Raw genomic sequence first — 20,247 nt, 5'->3', positions numbered from 1 at the left:
TAGTTTTGTGCTATCCCGACGCAGGTAACAATGGCCGTGGCTAGTGATTCAGGTGTTGGGAGGCTTGTGGTCAATGTAGTTCGTGGTCATCCTTTGATCGTTGGAAACAAATCAGTACCGTCTAATAGAAAACATATTTATTTCACATTTGCATCATTTGGAATGCATAAATCAGTGGAAGTAGTAAGGCCAAATAATCTTGAAACAATATAAAATGGCGGCAGTGACCTATAAACAAGGAAGATGTCCCATGAAAAATAATTGTGCGTTGGACACAATCACTTTGTTTCAAAACCTTTATATTGTCGAGTACATAGATACGGTATGTGATCTTTCACCAAAAGTCTTATTTCCAATGGTACTACTTATGAGATTAGTGGGAGCGTGACAGCGAGAGGAATGCTCTCTGCCACTTAAAGGACCGGGTCACCACTTTTCAACCTATCTTCATATAATTGGTTCTCACTAAGGGCCGATTCATACTCCTATTTTAGAGCCGAATAAAAGTCGGTTCGGCACTGTAGAGCCTACAATGTGACGTCATTTGAGGTTCGGGGGGGCGGGTACCGTCCTAAAGTCGTCTCTTCGGTGCTACTGAAAATTTCTGACGAGCCGAAAATCATTTCGGCACTACAGCGGTAAAATAGGAGTATGAATCGGCCCTAATGATCATGAGAAATAAGATAACACAATTATTTTCTATTAAGTCTGTGTCTCATAGGAGGGCTGTGGGCAATTCAGAAACCCGTCCACATCTTCCATGGGCAATCCAAGCTAACAGAAACAGCAGGCTTTCTATTCCTGAAAAGTTGCAATACGAAAATGGAAGCCATCGTTCTCATGATGAGAATCTAAATATATATTTTTTTAAATCTCGTTAAAAAAAAGCTGCCTAACGATGTCACTGGTGGACGCCACAGCCCACAGCCCGCCCCTCCTACTATGTGAGACAGACCGAGTAGGAAACAAATTGTGGTATTTTATCATGAACATTAGTGAGGACCAATTATATGGAGATAGGTTGAAATTGAAAAGTGGTGAAGTGGTCCTTTAACACATCGTCACTGTCGTATGGAAACCTTAGTAACCAAAACGGTTAAATAACCTGCGTTCCAAATGGATCCAATGTAGTCACAAGCTAGTTAAAAGGACTGAAGCCGATTCTAAACAGTTGTTTAGAATGTCAGTGGTGCTCAACCTTTTTCATGTCAAGGACGCCCGGAATTATCTGTAGCAATTATCTGAAGCAAAGATTTGAGTTAAAAACGTTTGCTCTGAAAGAATATACCGGTATATTCAAAGATTTGCGACACATTTTCACGCTTTTTCAGCTAAAGTATAACACAATGCTTAAAACACCTAAAGGGGTTCCTGTCCTGAATGGGTTAAATATAACCACACAGACACATTTAACAACTTTCTTTTTTTTTCTCCTTCGTTTTGCTCAACACTCTTGCACATTATGAGGATGTTTGGACTAGGGATGCACGATCAATCGGCAGCATAATCGGAATAAGCCATATCGGCCATAAAAATGCGGATAATCGGAACGGTCTCAAAATAATACAGATTAATCCGTTTTCACCAGCAAAAAAAACATTAAATAATAATCTACATATTGAATGTGTGTACTCATCTCATTCAGTAGTCATTGAGTTGTGAAAACACAAAACAGACACGCTATTTATTGATTGAATACTTTATTAAAACTCTTTCAGCGCCACCTGGTGGTCACCAGTTTTGGCTTTGGTTGCCAATTAGCCCATTATAAAAAAATAACCTGTACACCAGATTAGAGGAATATGGATTAAAAAAGAATATAAAAAACTCTTATCGTCCATGGCAATCAGTGCATAATTGGATTCAACTCGTCTTAACGTTTCTGGCACTTAAACTGTTTTACCAGTCTTTGGGCCAAGCCCCTATAGGGCCTCAGCTTGTTTCCATTGTGGTCCTCCGTATAATATCTGTATGAATCGGTTCAGAAATAGTATCGGCAGATCATGTGACCCTTCAAATAATCGGATATCGCTCATAATTTCATAATCGTGCACCCCTAGTTTGGACTCATGCTTTCTTCATGCCGCGCGCCACCAGGCAGGCGAACACCGTCATCACCATCTTTGACTTCACCTCCACCAGGTCTTCTGGCAGAGCGTACACCCGCGCGCCGATTTTCCTCGCCATGGAGATGGCGTACCTAGTGGCAACAAGATACACAAGGATAAGAGGACCGTTCAGGCGTTACTGTGTACTTTTATCGTCAAATCTATCACGCAGTTTGGTCAAACTGCAGGCTTGGGCAGATATACATACAGTATACAAAACAATTAAATGGGGGAGAATATATATATAGCTGGCAGTGGCAAACAAGAGGAACATACACTAATATATCCTATTTTAAAGTAAGGCATGGCAACTTTGTCAAGTGTATTTCTATAGCACAATTCAACAAGTCAATTCAAAGTGCTTTAAATAAAACATTAAGCATTAAGACAGCAAAAAAGAAAGTTGATGCAATTCCTGAGAATAAAAATCACACTCGAGTGAAGTGAGCAGTGCTCTTATCATCATACAGTACATCATATTACATCGTCACAATTGGCATCCTCACTTTTCTGTCCTCACATTTTGAGGGGTGCTAGCCCCATCCTATATTCAGATTCAGCTATAGTGTCGATTCTTGTCCTAACGCAAACATTAAATGCCATTGACAATGAATGGAGAATTTACGTCATATACATGTAGATAGATAGATAGCTTTATTTTTTTATTTTTTTTATGTAGACAAGCAAATTTTTGCCCTACACAAAGTTAATTAAATTCCCGTTGACGTACAGTACGTGATGTACGATGATAAGAGCGCCCCTCACTTCACGCGGGTGTGATTTTTTCCCGTGGTACACACACAGAAACGCAGAAAGCTGTCTATCTATAGTAGTACACCTACTTTGCGTTGTTGAGCTTCTCTTCCTCCGTGAGGTCCTCGGTCTTCAGCAGGTCGTAGCGAATAGAGCCAGGCTGGATGGCGTCTATCAGGTCCAGAACGGGCATGCTGCTGCTGATGGCGCCATCCTATACACACATACAAAAACCTCTGTCTTTGGTACTGTACGTACAGTAGTATACAGTAAATCACCTTTAAGAACCAGGGAGGATGGACGGCATCAATCGGGTGCTGATGGGGTCCGAAAAGCCTATTGTGGTTCTCAAACTATTTCATGTCAAGGATCCCCAGAATTATATGTATTTGGCCGCTGACCCCCATCTGAAAATATGTTGTTCCAGCCAGGGACCCCCGAGTCAACTATGTCTATATAGGATTAGAGTGGTCCCCCCCCCCCCTCCCCCCCAAAAAAACAATCCCCCTTGTTTCATTTGTGTTCTCTTAGATTGAATTTAGAGACAGAATATTAATTATAATCGTCCAAAAACGTGCCTGCACAGCCGAGTATTATCAATCTTACTTGAAATGTGATGTCTTCTTACCCCCCCCCCCCCCCCCCCCCCTTTTTTGTTTTATTTTTCTTTGATGCAAGAAAGATGTATTTTGGCGCTGCACTGCGGCGACATGGACATAAGGGCTACGCTTGCATGCGGGCCCTTTCTTCCTCGGGAGACAAATAATAAAGAACCTGAAAACAGGGAGCATCAGCAGAAGGAGGAGCTCACCTTGAAGCCACTGAATGTGTTTTTTCCCGCCTGTGTGAGCATGCCGTTGGCCCAGGACACGATGACGTCGTCATTCACTTTGTTCCCTTCCCCCAGGTCCTCCAGGATGTTCAGTGTGTACCTGAGGAGACACGGACGGCATTCAGTAACAAGAGGACACTGACCTGTCACTCAGCAAATATAACAGATCTACAAGTTATCAACGTGTCACCGACACCTATGATAAGAGTCCAAATTAAACCTTTGGACGACGGAAAAACTTCACCTCTTTTTTTTAAATATTAAATTAAATTTAAATTTAACCAGACACCAAAAGTGAAACATTAAATTGATTGCTGGTTGGTTGCTCCATTTAAAAGTCTGTGCTTGGTGCGGCAATAGCGAAGCATCATATTCCGTATAACATTATCTTATTGTTAGTTGATTTTAGTATGAATCGTATGATATTTAGTCGACTAAAACTAGACCAACACTAAAACATTCCAGGTGGCTAAAATGTGACTAAAGCAAAATTAAAACTATTCAAGAGACTATGACTAAAACTAAAATCTAAATTTGCTGTCAAAACACTGGTGATTATGAAGTGGCGGGCGGGAGCGACGTCCTTACCTCCTCATGAGCTGCCAGAGCAGAGCCAGGGTGAGCTTGCGGTTCCCCTCGTTGAGGTCCTGTCCCGCGATGCCCACCAGAGAGAACTTAGCCTCGGTCTTGCCCAGCGCCACCGCGTAGTTACAGTTCTCCAACTACAGGACACGGACGGGGCAAGGTTCATTCATGCCTGATTTAAACTAAAGCAGTGGTTCACTCAAGGACCCCCCAGGGGTCCTTGAGTGAACTCACACTCAAGGACCCCCCAGGGGTCCTTGAGTGGGTTCCAGGGGGCCCCCAGATAAATTATGGATATAGTTATAGGAACCAAATGGACACTGATGTGGCTGTAACTGAGAGTGTACAAATGGAACCAAATTGGCTTGGCTAGTAGCTATAAAAATGCTTCGTTAAAAAGGAAAGTCTTTAGTCCTTTCTTAAAAAAAGGTCAACCGACTGCGGTGCCCTCAGGTGGGCGGGGAGGGGAGTGTGTTCCACAGTTCGGGGGCAACAGAGCAGAAGTACATAAATCAGGCTTTTAGTCAGATTGGAAGATGGAATGAAGCAAAATAAAACCTCAAGACTAAAAATGTAATGACGATGTTTTAGGCTAAACAGCTGAATAAATCATGCGCATACAACGCTGGCTTCTATGGAATCCGAATGACTGAAATCAGTCATGGCGACTGAGAACTTTAATCCATGAGATTATGTCGTCATTGTGACTAACTATGTCTGTGACTATGGCATCCATAAGGCTCTCACAAAGTCCCGTCCAAGACGTGGAACTAAATACAAACTGTCACGTCTAGATTCCCTCGTACCTTCTTCATGTTGCTTCCGAGTTTAGAATAGGGAGGTTTGTTGACTTTGTCCCAGTCTACTGGAACCTTGATCTTCTCATACAGCTGGAAGATGATTAATGCATCATCAAGGTCTCTGTAACACACACACACATGCACACACAGTGTCAACATGGATGTACAGTATACAGAATGAAGTAATACAGAACTGACAGTAGACAAACACCTTTTATTCTGGCCCTCACAAACTTTCATAGCGGTTGTTGTCATGTTATGAACAACTTCCTGTAAATAACTGCCACCATGATTCTTTCTTAAAGGGACATTTCACCGCTGGAAGTAAGTTAAGAAACTGTAGTCACTCAATTTTAATAGTACTAGTAGATAACAGTAGCACAATTAGAAATGTGCACCCTATGGCCAGAATAATAATGAAGTCTGTGTGTTTGACTAGGGTTTGACTGGATTGCTGAATTCCTACAATGCCCAAAATGCTTTAGTGCACTTCCCCTCCCCTTGTGGAGGGGAAGTGCATGGACTTAATGGTCATGAACATGGCGTCATGACTAAAATTGCTTCCTCGAAACGACCTGTTGTATAATTATAGGTATTGCAGAAGAACACCCTCTCGTGCAATATTGCTTAAATGAGCATCCTTACACATAGAGGTGGTTGACACGAGGGTTGACCCCCAGTGAGTTCATCCAGTTTCTGAAGGTGCGTTCCTCCCTGGTCTCACCTGACAGGAAAAAAGGACCATGGGAAATACATTAATGAGATGCATGTGCTGTGGGGGGGGTAGCTGATTTAAGCAGTCAACAACAACAAACTATTTGGAATCTGAGCTAGATAAAACTAAAAACTAGACGTTTAGAATAAATGATATTGTGCACTTGCAAAACGAAATAAACATGAAAGGAAATCTTTCTTTTAGTAATTGTCAATTTGGTCAATCATCAATCAACACACAAGCATGAATGAAGAGGCATTGGTGCATTGTTGGATTTTCAAGTCTCCACAAAAAACTAAAACTAACACTGTCTGAAACTAATAAAAAACTTTCAAAAATATATCTAAACTATAAAGTGATCTAAACTGAAATGACCAGCCCACTGATAATAACTAAACTGAAATGAACAGCCCACTGATAAGTAACTAAACTGAAATGAACAGCCCACTGATAATAACTAAACTGAAATGACCAGCCCACTGATAATAACTAAACTGAAATGAACAGCCCACTGATAATAACTAAACTGAAATGAACAAAAACGCGAACGAAAAAAAGAAAGAAAAAAAAACTATAATTAGCGCCTCATACGCGATTGCGCTCCGCTCTGCGCTCACCCTCAATGGAGCTCCAGTCGATGTCCTGGTTCTCTGGCTTCTTCAGCGCTGGGTACTTGTTGAACAGGTTGGCCACGAAGGCCAGGTTCAGCTTGGGGTTCCCGCGCACCACGTCCGTAGCTGTGACGAACTGCCGCGCGCCCAGCCGCTCCGACTGGACCAGCATGCACTCTGCCCTCTGCAAGTCATCTGGCTCCTGCAATGTTATTGACAAGTGTTTTTCTTTGCTAAACTAATGCTTGGAATGGATTCAGAATCATGAAAACCCACCAGTTTGACACGTCACATGCTACTTAAAGCATGATGAAATTGCTCAACATTATGCAAGTTAGCATCCGGCAGTTTCTAGTTGCTGGGGGACCCATACTCAACATTTCTAACATAAAACTTTAGGGTACTCAAAATGCCAGAGTTCACATTGGGGCTCTAGTAGACTACTAGTTAAACGCCACTTAGAACCAGGATAGACCAGATAGATGTAAAGTGTAACGATACACTGCTTTCCAATGCGGTCCTACAGTATATGTGGGGCTGCATCGATTTATAATACTTAGCGATTATTCTAGCGGTTACATAAATGAGAAGCGAGATTCTCTGATATATCAATGAATTGACGTGAAAGAAAAAATCAACTAAAACGATCAGTATGTTTAACCACGTAGGCCCTATTTTATACTTGGCCGTACAACAATATCACAGAAAAATAGCAAAAATACCAGAACTACAATCTATGAAATCAAGGTAGATAAATAAACCATAAACACCGGCATGGCTTCATATATAGATCTTGACTTCATGTGACACAAATTTGGACAAAGTTGGCGTTGCAGCCTGATCAGATCCCATTTGACTTCCATCATGGAATTAAAGTGAAAGACTTGCACACTTACCCTGATTCCTGACATGTCGATGGCAATAGGTGGAATGCACTCGTCATCTCCGCTGGGAGCCACTTGGTTCAGTAAGTTGTAGTAAGCCTTAGAGTCCTGCAATTTAAACACACATCAGTGGCTCTCATCTTGAGACTCAACAGTAATTCATGCGTGTCACTGTACTGTATGTCTTGACACATTATATAATGCAGTGATTCCTTTGAATAGATTTCAAGGAACCCACTTTAACATTTATGCTACGGTACGGACTCCTTACTTTGTATAATAACTTTAATTATATAGCAGCACCTTTCTAGGCATGAGCCACTTAATGGGATGGGAATGGGACCCCAATCTACACTGTAACATCCTCAGTGATCATTTAACTCCGAGAGTGTACAAAATACAAATGGAAGAAAAACGGACCCTTAATGGGTCCCCTCTCTGAGTTACAGGATCCAGTTTGGACCCCTGGTGGTCCCCGGGCCCAAGGTTGATACCCCATACACACGTTGATACCCCATTACACAAACATACCCCACACATACATACAATATGTCATACTGTACTGTATGTACGTCCATTATTTCTATGAATATGTTTACAGGAGAGTGTCCTCCTGTGTTACCTTGATGTCAGAGCTGAAGTTGTTGAGCTTGGGACATCCGGCCTCCTCCAGGTGATAGTTGGCCCAGCGCAGCAGCAGCTCCTCTGGGGACAACTTCATCAGGTCCTCCAGACTCTCGCCGTCACGCAGCAGGGCGATCAGAGCTGAAAAGATCAAGTATTTTGTTTGAGTGGCACCATTGACTTGCTGCAACATTGTAGAGCGTTAATTACTAAGACTAAGAAACGGGGCGGCGGTGGATCAGGGGTAGAGTGGCCAGATATGAACCGCAAGTTTCCCCCAGATTTAGTGTCGAAGTGTCCTTGAGCAAGATTCTGTTCCCGATGTGCTGGTTGGTGCCTTGCATGGTTTCCCCTGCCATCGGTATATGATATATGTGTGTGTGAATTTAGTTTAGTTATAAGACTAGACAATTTCAGATGACTAAATAGGACTCAAACTAAATGGCGTGTTATTCAAAAGACTATGACTAAATCGGAATATGCTGTCAAAACAGTGTTGCAGAGCTCCAGTCGTTCCGCCGCCTCTGTATCTTCTCTCAAGCTGTAAAATCCCAAATGAGGCGACGTTTTTGTCTGGTGTGAGCATTAACTATTTACCTGAATAGCCTATAAGCATAGACCATTTCAACACACACACACACACACACACACACACCTTCGTTTTTGCTGAGCTCGATGTCAGCAAACAGTCCGATCTTGATGACCTGCCACAGCAGACCGAGGACCAGGTGCTGCCTGCCCTCCTTCAGGTCCTCAGCACCGATGTTCACCACGTGACAGCCGATGGCTGACGCAGAGTTAAGAGCCAGGTTCAGGTTCTCCTGTTAGGACAGTGGACAGGACAGAGTTAAGAGCCAGGTTCAGGTTCTCCTGTTAGGAGGACAGAGTTAAGAGCCAGGTTCAGGTTCTCCTGTTAGGAGGACAGTGGACAGGACAGAGTTAAGGGCCATGTTCAGGTTCTCCTGTTAGGAGGACAGTGGACAGGACAGAGTTAAGGGCCAGGTTCAGGTTCTCCTGTTAGGAGGACAGTGGACAGGACAGAGTTAAGAGCCAGGTTCAAGTTATCCTGTTAGGACAGTAGTGGACAGGACAGAGTTAAGGGCCAGGTTCAAGTTCTCCTGTTAGGAGGACAGAGTTAAGGGCCAGGTTCAAGTTCTCCTGTTAGGAGGACAGTGGACAGGACAGAGTTAAGGGCCAGGTTCAGGTTCTCCTGTTAGGAGGACAGTGGACAGGACAGAGTTAAGGGCCAGGTTCAGGTTCTCCTGTTAGGAGGACAGTGGACAGGACAGAGTTAAGAGCCAGGTTCAGGTTATCCTGTTAGGAGGACAGAGTTAAGAGCCAGGTTCAGGTTCTCCTGTTAGGAGGACAGAGTTAAGAGCCAGGTTCAGGTTCTCCTGTTAGGAGGAAAGAGTTAAGGGCCAGGTTCAGGTTCTCCTGTTAGGAGGACAGAGTTAAGAGCCAGGTTCAGGTTCTCCTGTTAGGAGGACAGTGGACAGGACAGAGTTAAGGGCCAGGTTCAGGTTATATGGAACATTTCACACCAGAAATGTAGGACATTGCACTAATTATTATACTGTTTTACTGTTCAGATGTATAAATCTCTGTGGCTCTGGGCCCAGCTCCATCTCTGTGGCTCAGGCTTAACCCATTAAGACCCGAGAACAGATTCTACAAAAATGTCTTCCAAACATCCAATCATCATCGTTTCTATATCAGTGGTGCCCAAACTATTTCATGTCAAGGACCCCCAGAATTACTTTGTTCCTGGGACCCCACAGAAGCAAAGATACGTAGGCGTTAAAAATGTTTGCTGTGAAATAATATATATTCAGTGATATTTAGTCGACTAAGACTAAAGAATTTCAGAAGACTAAATGGGACTAGAGACTAAATGTGTGTCATTCATAAGACTAAGACTAAATCAAAGACACATTTTCAAGATTTCTTTTTTAAATAGCAGATCTACAAGCTCGTAGCGTGGCACCAAGCGCTACAAGCTTGTAGATCTGCTTTTTTTCAACAGCTCAAGTTTAAAATAATGTTTAAAGTGATTAAAAGCTATATGGCGACACAGTATCGCTCAAAAACAGTATGGTCTGGTCACCTGCCGTTGACTGGCACTAGGATTTACCTGTTTGGTAAAGGTGTCGAGTTTCTTCTTATTGATGGTCCTCTCATCGATGGTGTCGGGGACTGACAGGTTGATCATCTTACTAAACACACACACAAGCAAGAGAAAATAAATGAATGGCTCTTTTACGACTACGAAGGGTGAGCCAGAAACATTCCATAACCTAAAACTTTAGGAGAAAACAGAAATAGTACATAATAATAATAACATCTTTTGTAGAATGGTTATTTTTGTTATTTTCTTTTTGAGTGGTGCAGCCGCTCCAATGACCAGCAATGTCTGTCCCAATCTATGTCTGTCTGTACAGTATGTCTTCATGTATGATTAGGAAATGGACCCCAACGGGCCTATTTGGTTTAATTTTACACTCGCAAGAGTTACATTCTTGTTAAACATCTGCATTACTTAATTTACAAGAAGTCTACATTTTGGTCAACGTTTGCCTGTTGTCTCTCCTAATACCAACATCAATACAGCATGGAATTGTGGATCTTAAGATCTTATCCAACGATAACAGCATTCTTTAGTTTTCCGTCTACGAGGCAACTTTTCATCAAATGGTTGTCCGTGGCTCAAATGACCCCCAAAAAATAATGGGCCTCGATATGAAAAAGGTTGAAACCCACTGTAATGCAGTGGAAAAGAGAGAGAACCAGATGTCCCGGTTTTCATTCATTCTCCTAAAACAAGAGACATGAAGCTTTGGTAGTTTTACCATAGAACGATTCCGTCTCCCACTGTGGTGAACAGGTCGTCGTTGTTGGGGTCCATGGGTAGAACGTGCTTACAGTCGGGATCATTCTCCAGGGCTTTATTTATCCAGTTCACAAAGGCCACCTTCTCCTCCTCTGTAGAAAGAGAGAAAACATTAAGTATTGGTCATTTTGGTACAGTAGCTCTGTTCCATAGCCCTAATGCCTAATCCCAAACTTTCGCCGTAGTCTGAAAACCCACCTCTTCAGACTCCACCATGGCCCGTAGCACGTGCCCTAGCCTAGCCCCTTAGATAGCACTTTATGTAGACTTAGATAGTATTTTAGACAGACTTATAGCTTGTTACGTAGACAGCACTAGAAGTGCATTTTATGTAGTCATAGCCCTTTATAGCAGGGGTAGGCAACCTTAGGCACCAGTGCCAACATTGGCACAAAGGAGGGTGATCACAGGCACACTGGCAAGTGTGTGAGAGAGTATTTTTGGTTTTAAATAAACTATTTTTTTAAATGAGTCAAATCCCTCACATTTGTGTGTAAATTACATCCTGCATTCTACATTAATTAAAACTGAACTCTGTTATTGCCCTGAGTATAATGATCATTATAACAACATGAAAGAAAATATTTAAAAATAAGGAAAAACGTTATATTTGTGGACAAGCAAAATATGTTGGCATTTTTCACGTGGTGTCATTAAAATTAATTAATGTTGATATGGCACACTGGCGATCTAGAAAATACAAACATGGCACTTAATTAAAAAAAGGTTGCAGACCCCTGCTTTATAGTACACATGTATATTGTATAATATATAATATAGTATAGTATGTATAGCTGACATAGATACTCCACTGTTACGTTCTTAGTTTATACATGATTCATGATAACTACTTTTTTATATGCGATGCCATGCTTTTGTTTTTGCTTAATGTAAGTCGCTCTGGATCAAGAGCGTCTGCTAAATGCCTAAATTGTAAATTGTTGCATTTTGAATTATTAGGGCTATGGGACTCTCCATTAACTGCAGTCGCATGACATGCAGCACAGCCTCTCGACTTCTGCAAAAATACAAAGAACGATTTAGCTATACTCACCAGTACAAAGGCAGGTTTTGTGATTAAAAAAAAAAGCCTACTTTCTGGTCTCAGGTCAAAATGGGTTTTAACTGACCTGAATAAGAATGTTGTGTGCCAGACTGCTCAGACGTTCCTGCAATGGCACGGAGCCCTTCCTTCTTAATAATGGCCTTCCTGAAGGTTTTAGACACCTCTGAGCTCTTCAGTCCATGAACAACCTGAAGAAAATACATGCAAATCACATGGTTAAAATGTGTTAAAATGGATGGAAAAATGGAAACGCCTCAAAAATGTGAATACAGGCTTGATGGAAAAGCACCTAATGCCGCTTGGCAAGTGGCTTCGCAGCCACAAGGCCCCTGGTATAATCGGCCCCTGGTCAGCCACAAGGCCTCTGGTATAATCGGCCCCTGGTCAGCCACAAGGCCCCTGGTATAATCGGCCCCTGGTCAGCGACAAGGCCCCTGGTATAATCCTAGTAGGCTGTGAAATAGCAACTTCCCCAAGGCAATAAGGTTTTTGAGTGAACACCTTTTTTTTACTCTTGTAAAATTGTGATTTACAGTAGACCCGACGTCAATAGCTAAAGTATAACATAATGCTTAGTTAAAATACCAAAAGGGGTTCCCGCCCAGAATGGGTTAACGATCAAAATATAATATTCAATCTTGAAATCAACACTGGTTGCTGCTTGCACCCCAATACATGTGTAGTACTAACAAAGGTACCATATACATACTTCAGTGAACTGATCGAAGGTGAGCTGGTCTCCGGTCTTGGTCAGCTCCTGGATGATCTCTCTGATGCGGTAGCCGGGCAGCGGCAGGTTGGCGGCCTTGAAGAGCGCGTTGAGCTCATCTTTGCTGATGAAGCCATTGCTGTCCACATCTGGTGACGAGACGAAAAGGTCAAAGTATTAAAACGACTTCAAGAAGAAGTAGGAGGAGTGCAACTCGATACCTAAGGTGCCGATTCGATTTATATTTTGCGAAATATATTGCGATTAGATTTGATATTGCGATTTATTGATTTTTTTCTCCCACACTACTTTGCCTTTATTATACTAGAACATTTTAAAACAATTCTAAACAATATAGACCATGAAAAGTCCAATCATACACTTCAATGCAACCAAACAACATCAGTCAGTGAGTCTTTCTGGGGAAAAAAATAATAATATTGTGGCATTACAAATCGTGATATATCCCTCACAAATCAACTCACCAAAGCATTATAACGACTTCCTCTGCCAAAATGCATGGATCCAAGTCCACATTGCATGTTGCTCGTAATTAAGGACATTTTGTGAGTGTTGCAGATTATTTCATCTTTGATGAAAAGGTCAAAGTTCAAGGGTAAGTGCACTGTGACGATGGTGACAATTGACAAACATACCCATGCTCTTTTGATTTTCATCAAACGGCAAAGTTCCGGGATGTGCTTAACACATTAAAACCAGATTCTACAAAATGTCTTCTAAATCATGACAGTTTTCTGAAAACACTGTTTCTGTCAGTGGTGCTCACACCATTTCATGTCAAGGATCCCAAAAATTATATGAAATTGGCCGCCGACCCCCATTTGAAAATATGTTCCAGGAACCCCCCCCCCCCCCATAAACTAATATTCGAGTTAAAAACGTTCGCTGTGAAAGAATATTATATTCAAACTTCAAAGATTTGCACACATTTTCAGGATTTTTCTAAAAAATAGCAGATCTACAAGCTCGTAGCACGGCACTCGGTGCTGCGCTATGAGCTTGTAGATCTGCTATTTTTCTGCTAAAGTTTGAAATTGTGGATAAAGTAGTTAAAAGCTATAAGGTATGTATATGCGTTCCTGTCCTAAATAGGTTAAGTATGGATGTTCTTGGTCAATTTGTCTATAAAAATAACACTGGTAGAGTTAAAGTTGCATGGATGAATCCATTAAATTCTTCTATATTGGTTTCAGTAAAGGGAATAATGGGGTCTCTCGTGCATGCATTGTTCCTGGTCAGCAGCGTTTCCTACCAATCTTGGTGAAAGCTTCTTTCAGTTCCTCCAACTCCTCTGGAGAGATGGGCGTGGTGGTGGCAGCCATCTTGAAAGTCTTGAATAAATCAGCAGGATCTGAAACCACCACAACAGAGGAACCAAGTTGGTTTAGTTTAAACCCTTGAACCCCAGCGAGTGTCCCCATTCTGGGGGTGAACATTAAGGCCAAATTAGATCAAACAGTGCAAGATCACAAAGACGAGTTGTGAGCTTGTAGATTTCTTTCAGTGAAGAGAGGGAAGAAGCAGGACCCTGAGAGACACAGGGAATAGTTGATGATGATGCATTTTCGGTAGGCATGCAACGATACACTCAACTCACGATACGATAGGTATCACAATATGAGGTTCACGATACGATTTTTCATGATATTTTCAACAATTATTTTCCAGACAAATGACCAAAACACTTTTTTTTAATGATTTATATCCCCCCCCCCAAGCTTTTTTCACAATTTTTATTTAACTACATTGCAAACATAATTGCCTTCCTTGATGCATTAATGAGCATCAATAACGACCATCACCTGGGCACAGTCACAGACACATACAGCTCCCCTCTGCAGGCCTCTACTACTGAAAGTGACTGCATGGAGTCTGTCTCATTTCTCTCCAAAAGCACGTGAATGTGATGGAATATGATTACAGCTCACATTTCATATCACACACTAGCCCCCCCCCCCCCCCCTAAAAAAGAAATCGATACATATCGTCGGGATATAATATTGATATATCGCGATATACGATACATCTATCTATCTATCGATATGTCAAATTTTGTTTATTTGTGCCGCTGCTGGTGTGTAAAGCCCAAACCACACCAAAGGTGCAAGGAGTTGCATGGCGACCCGTTGGCGTGGTCTTGTTTAACTTCCTGCATGGGGAGATATAAGTTGGGGGCTTCATTGTTGATTATTATGACCTTTCTTTCTTTTGGCCGGTAAAACACAGCCTTATACTTATAGCCAATATCTCTGGAAAACAAACTATTCCTTTTACAATTATGTTTAAAAATGTAGACTTTACAGATCAGTTCGCTTACTAGGAGAGCGAGAAGCAGGGGGATAAAACAGCATCGGTGGCCAGGTCATGTTCCTTTTGATTCAAATGAAAAATATATAATGATAATAGTGTGACATACTGTACTGCTAAGTAAACTACACTGTAGCAACCGGACTGACAGTGCATGTGTACGATATAATGATTTCTCACTTTGCAGCCAAGTTACACTCTTCATAGTGTGTGACAATCGTTTTTAAGAACAGGATACGAGAAGCGTGAGGCAAAAGGTTTCACACATCAGATGAGGAACGCACTGTTATGAAGCAACGCGGAGCAGAGCAGGAAGTGCTGCCTGGTGGTCACATGACGTACTTGTAAGTACAGGAAGTGGTTGGAGGTCACATGATGGACGAGACATTTCTTACGTTTCAGTATGTGATGATTGATTCATCGTGTTGTATGAGTCACTGTATATGAGACATCCTTGCAATGAGTTGCAAGGATGTTCATTGGCGTGGACTGGCCTTTACTCGGTGCATCATCTGATTTAAAACGGACTGATTTAAAACTTTAAAAGTTAACCTCAGCTTTAGTGTCGCATCACATGTGATCACTGATCACTAAACTGAAGCAGTGGTTCTCAGAGAGTGGGGTCCCACAAATCTTCTATGGGGGTCCCTCCCTGGAACAAAATATTTTCAGATGGAGGTACCATGGTCCAAAAGTAAAACTATTAATTTTATTGACATGAGAAAGCTTGAGAACCACTGATCTAACTTGAATCTAAACCCTTGTATGGAACCAACTGTTCTCCAATATGGAGAATAATTATGTAATGCATAATTCTGTTTTATAGGTATACAGTATGATACTGTGTTAACTGTAATCATTTTAAATTGTCTACTCTGTAATGTATTGTATTGTATCGTTTGTATTTATTTAATTTCATTTGACATCTTCCTGCCCAGAGACTGCAGATGCAAATTAGCTATATCACGGTTAACTCTGGCCCAATAAATACTTGTGCATGGCCCCTGTTCAAGAAACTAATAAAAAAATATATATATATAGTTTACACCAGGTATAAAGGACTGAGATCATTTATAACAGTAATTTACACAGCATGCAGTATAGGTGCTTGTGGGCCATAAAAACAGCACAGGGACCGGCCTTATCTTATCAACAAGACAGCATCTGCCGTGGTTTAAGCCGCATGCTTGCATGATGGGAACATTTTGCATAGGCAATCACAAATCGCCGTTATCAGCACAATTATGCTTTGGTCTCATTCGCTGCCTTAATGCGTCTTTAATCCCTTCACGTTATCTGTCAGTGTGCAGGTACATGTAAGGCTAAGCTCTCATAACAGTGCGTTTTCTTGTTGTATACGCGTTTGGATTGTGTGTTTTCTGTTAGCAGTTGGAACTTGGAACAGAGGTCTGCCCACAAACTTCCTCTTGAGCTCATTGCAGCATGGTCGCACTTCTCCTCTCTCTCCAGGGTTCCAGGGCCCTGTTCTGCTTCTTTAAAGCCCTACTACGTAACCTTTTGTGTGTGTGAAGTGAATACAATGTTATGTTTTGCCAAATCTAGTATGGAAGAGTATGTTAATATAATATTACACTTTACAACTGGGGTGGTTGTATTTGGCCTCCATGCTTCTTCTAATATTTAGGACAAGTGATACTGCTGAATATCTTTTTTATTTCTATTGTTTTAACCAAATTCTTAAAAGAAAATTGTCTTTCATTAGCATTTTTGCTGTTCTATATTTAGCAGGATTTGAGAATATACGCAGTGTGGGCCGCAGTTACACTAGATTAGGTCTGGATTAATTTACTAAAGCACTTATTATTTCAACAAACCACACAGTCTGCTATACACAGTAATGACCATCAGTGTCAATTTAACTACGGGAATGTACAAATGGACCATCACCATAACCCCATTTATAACTTTCTGGATTTTACAGTGTCCCGTCAAGGGGAAGTGCAATCACATTGATTTACACACACTCTCTCTCTCTCTCTCTCTCTCATCTGCTGAAGCCTATAAACTTATTCAAAGCTGTAAACACACACACTCACACACACACACACACACACACACACACACACACACAATTCCTCACTTAGCGCTCCTCTGCGAGGCGTTTAGGGCCGAGACGGACAGACAGTGTCACATCTTTAAGTTACCTGAGAGGTGAGATGAGGAGGCTGGGTTGAGCTCTGGGGTTGGCTGGGTTGTGCGTGGTGGTGGCCCTGTCGAATGTCCGTCTGTGTGTTGTGCTCTTCAGCTCCCTGGCGGTGCGTAGTGCTCGGCTGCAGCGCTACTCCCCGTACGTACTGTACGTATGTATGACTGACAGGCACGGTGCAGCACGGACACAGCAGCACAGCATCTATTCAAATCTCCCTACGAGGAAGGAAGTGACACGTTACACTTCAGAAAGAGGAATGAAAGATGTTTTGTCTTTATATGGTAACGACGGTGCTGCCTGCCCAGCACAGACACACACAGACACCGCTATCAAGGTGAATGGAGGCGTTTAGAGGTATAGTTTGCTGCTAAATGCCTACATTGTAATTGTAGTTTAGTGCAGTGGTTTTCAACCCTTTTTCGTATCAAGGCCCTTTATTTTTCAGCATTTGATCAGCAAGAGCTATTCTACAATCATGTGTCGCAATTTATTTTTTTAAGGTTTTGAATAGGACATATATACAAAAGTGATTAAATAAAGTAGAGTTCAGTTTAACTGTTAAATATGTATCTATCAAAAAGTTTATTTATTTATTTATTATTAAGCGTAGATCGGACAAATTTCAAAATAAATGTAGACAAATCTTGCCAAATCTTCCAATGGAGGGGGTTCCTTGCCTGGCATCAAAAGGTGGTTTCCGCAGCCAAGAAGTTAAGAACATAATACATTTGGGGGTCCCACAGTAATGGCCTGGCTGGGGGCAAACCCCCAAAAGGTGGTGGTCAACCTTTTAAATGCCAGGAAGGACGTACCAACTGCCTCTTCCTCCAGTGTGGGCTGCTGTTGAACATTAGTAGAGAAAGTACAAAGTACAATGTTCTTTTATGCTACTTATAAGAAACCCATAAACGTATAAAATAATCACCTGGTGTAGTCATTGTATTTCATTCATAAAATTAACATAACTATAACTAAATGCATTTGAAATTAAATTAAAAAAGGTTACTTTTAAGGATTACTATTTCAAAAATAGCAAAGAATTATTCAGGATTTGAATTCAAATATAGCAAAAATAGCCGATCTACATCTATAAGCTCAAAACGTGTCACAGTGCAATGCGCTTTGAGCTTGTAGATCGGCTATTTTTGCTGCGACAATAATATGCAATGTGGCCCTCTGGAGTGAGTGTGGAACTATAGTGGCCCTCTGGAGTGAGTGTGGAACTATAGTGGCCCTCTGGAGTGAGTGTGCAAATATAGTGGCCCTCTGGAGTGAGTGTGGAACAATAGTGGTCCTCTGGAGTGAGTGTGGAACAATAGTGGCCCTGTGGAGTGAGCGTGGAACAATAGTGGCCCTCTGGAGTGAGTGTGCAAATATAGTGGCCCTCTGGAGTGAGTGTGCAAATATAGTGGCCCTCTGGAGTGAGCGTGGAACAATAGTGGCTCTCTGGAGTGAGTGTGGAACTATAGTGGCCATCTCTCCATCGTCAAAGTTGTCCCGGACGTTTACAATGACTAAACCAGGTGATTCTTTTATACGTGTATGGTTAATTTTAAGTACCATAAAATAACATTGTAATTTATCTACTGATGTGTGTGTGCGCGCGCACACACACACACACACACACACACACACACACACACACACACACACACACACAGTTGTCCTTGCTTTGTAGCACTTTGAGATTTGTTTCAAATGGAAAGTGTGTTACAAAATATATATTTATTATTTTGTTCATCTCCCTCTGCTCTCTCTCACCTGGAGCTGCCTGGAGAGGTGAAGACATCTTGAAGAGGTGAAGACATCTTGAAGAGGTGAAGACATCTTGAAGACATCTTGAAGAGGTGAAGACATCTTGAAGAGGTGAAGACATCTTGAAGACATCTTGAAGAGGTGAAGACATCTTGAAGAGGTGAAGACATCTTGAAGACATCCCTGCAAGTGCAGACATCATGTGCCATTTGTTGCTCTCCTTCTGGAAGCTCTCCTCCCTGTCATCTGAAGAACAGCCAGTAGAGGGAGCCCCAGAGTAGCACTAATGAAGACAATTCCTTCAGGTGCACTGCATAATTGTGTATATTCCTGCACTATACCTGCATCGAGTTATCTTGGTACACAGAAGTTGATCTATTGAAGATTCTGACCTTCAAAGTACATAATTTTTGTTTTGATTGTATTGCTGTATTGTTGTATTGTTCTTTCTGCTTTGGCAATGTAAACGTATGTTTTCTCGTGCCAATAAAGCCCTTTGAATTGAATTGAATTGCATAGGCTGAAAAACATAAAACATTAGCCCTAATTATCTACATATCTGAAAACAATGTTTTACATATACATAGTTAGCCTATAATGAAACTACTCATAAGAAATAAACGGCAGCTGGTACTAAATTATATATTAAAGGACCACTTCACCACTTTTCAACTAATCTTCATATAATTGGCCCTCACTAATGTTCATGATAAAATACTGCATTTTTATTTCTACTCTGTCTGTATCTCATAGAAGGACTGTTCAGTAACCTGCCCACCAGTGACATCATTAGGCAGATTTTTACATTTATATATTTAGATTTTTATTATGAGAACGATGGCTTCCATTATCGCATTGCAACTTTTCAGGAATAGAAAGCCTGCCGTTTCTATTAGCTGGGATTCCCCATCGATGATGTCATGGTGGACGGGTTTCTGAACTGCCCACAGCCCTCCTATGAGACACAGACCGAGTAGAAAGAAATTGTGGCATTTTATCATGAACATTAGTGGGGACCAAATATATGAAGGTAGGTTGAAAAGTGGTGAAGTGGTCCTTTAAGAAGTACATAGAAATGTTCTAGGAAACCGGATGGCCAAATATAGACTGGTTATTATTATCCAAATAACGTGTGCATATCAATTACCGTTAAAAAAAACATCACAGAATGTGCAAGAAAATACCGTACGTACTATAACAATTGTGGAAAGAAGTTAAAAAATATATATATTCTGACCTGGTGTGGAGGATGCCATCATCTACCTGCTCCCACACACACCCCACACCCGTCATGGAGAGGCTACGAAGCACACCTCTCTCTGCATTCCCTCTTTGAGGCCACGAAGCACACCTCTCTCTGCACACCTCTCCAGAGGCCACGAAGCACACCTCTCTCTGCATTCCCTCTTTGAGGCCACGA

The 20,247-nt window shown here is 41.6% G+C and overlaps 1 protein-coding gene and 1 long non-coding RNA gene across 2 annotated transcripts in view; one reads left to right on the top strand and one right to left on the bottom strand.

The window, feature by feature from the left end:
* Positions 1-20,247, top strand: part of LOC308331010 — a 302,214-nt gene that overhangs the window by 162,307 nt on the left and 119,660 nt on the right. The gene's annotated exons all lie outside the window — the stretch shown is intronic.
* On the bottom strand, positions 1,684-17,256 carry lcp1 (lymphocyte cytosolic protein 1 (L-plastin)). The gene is made up of 16 exons (XM_080786242.1): positions 17,068-17,256; positions 13,848-13,946; positions 12,575-12,723; positions 11,930-12,053; positions 10,759-10,891; positions 10,044-10,125; positions 8,568-8,733; positions 7,911-8,053; positions 7,301-7,396; positions 6,411-6,606; positions 5,724-5,802; positions 5,085-5,199; positions 4,282-4,415; positions 3,673-3,793; positions 2,951-3,075; positions 1,684-2,200 (listed from the first exon to the last, which is right to left on the bottom strand). The coding sequence occupies exons 2-16, from the start codon at positions 13,915-13,917 to the stop codon at positions 2,068-2,070; spliced, it is 1,866 nt and encodes a 621-aa protein (XP_080642368.1). The 5' UTR covers positions 13,918-13,946; positions 17,068-17,256; the 3' UTR covers positions 1,684-2,067.

The sequence above is a fragment of the Protomyctophum bolini genome, assembly GCF_963924005.1.
Source record: "Protomyctophum bolini genome assembly, chromosome: 16".
Classification (NCBI taxonomy): Eukaryota; Metazoa; Chordata; class Actinopteri; order Myctophiformes; family Myctophidae; genus Protomyctophum; species Protomyctophum bolini.
This window is presented reverse-complemented; position numbering and strand designations above follow the sequence as displayed.

What these genes read in the sequence shown, in the direction of transcription:
- lcp1 (XM_080786242.1), bottom strand. Translation starts at nt 13,917, where the DNA reads ATGGCTGCCACCACCACGCCCATCTCTCCAGAGGAGTTGGAGGAACTG. An exon ending in GGAGACGGAATCGTTCTATG is followed by an intron (nt 10,126 to 10,758) that starts GTAAAACTACCA and finishes GTGTGTGTTTAG; the next exon opens with TAAGATGATCAACCTGTCAG. An exon ending in CGAGCTCAGCAAAAACGAAG is followed by an intron (nt 8,054 to 8,567) that starts GTGTGTGTGTGT and finishes TGATCTTTTCAG; the next exon opens with CTCTGATCGCCCTGCTGCGT.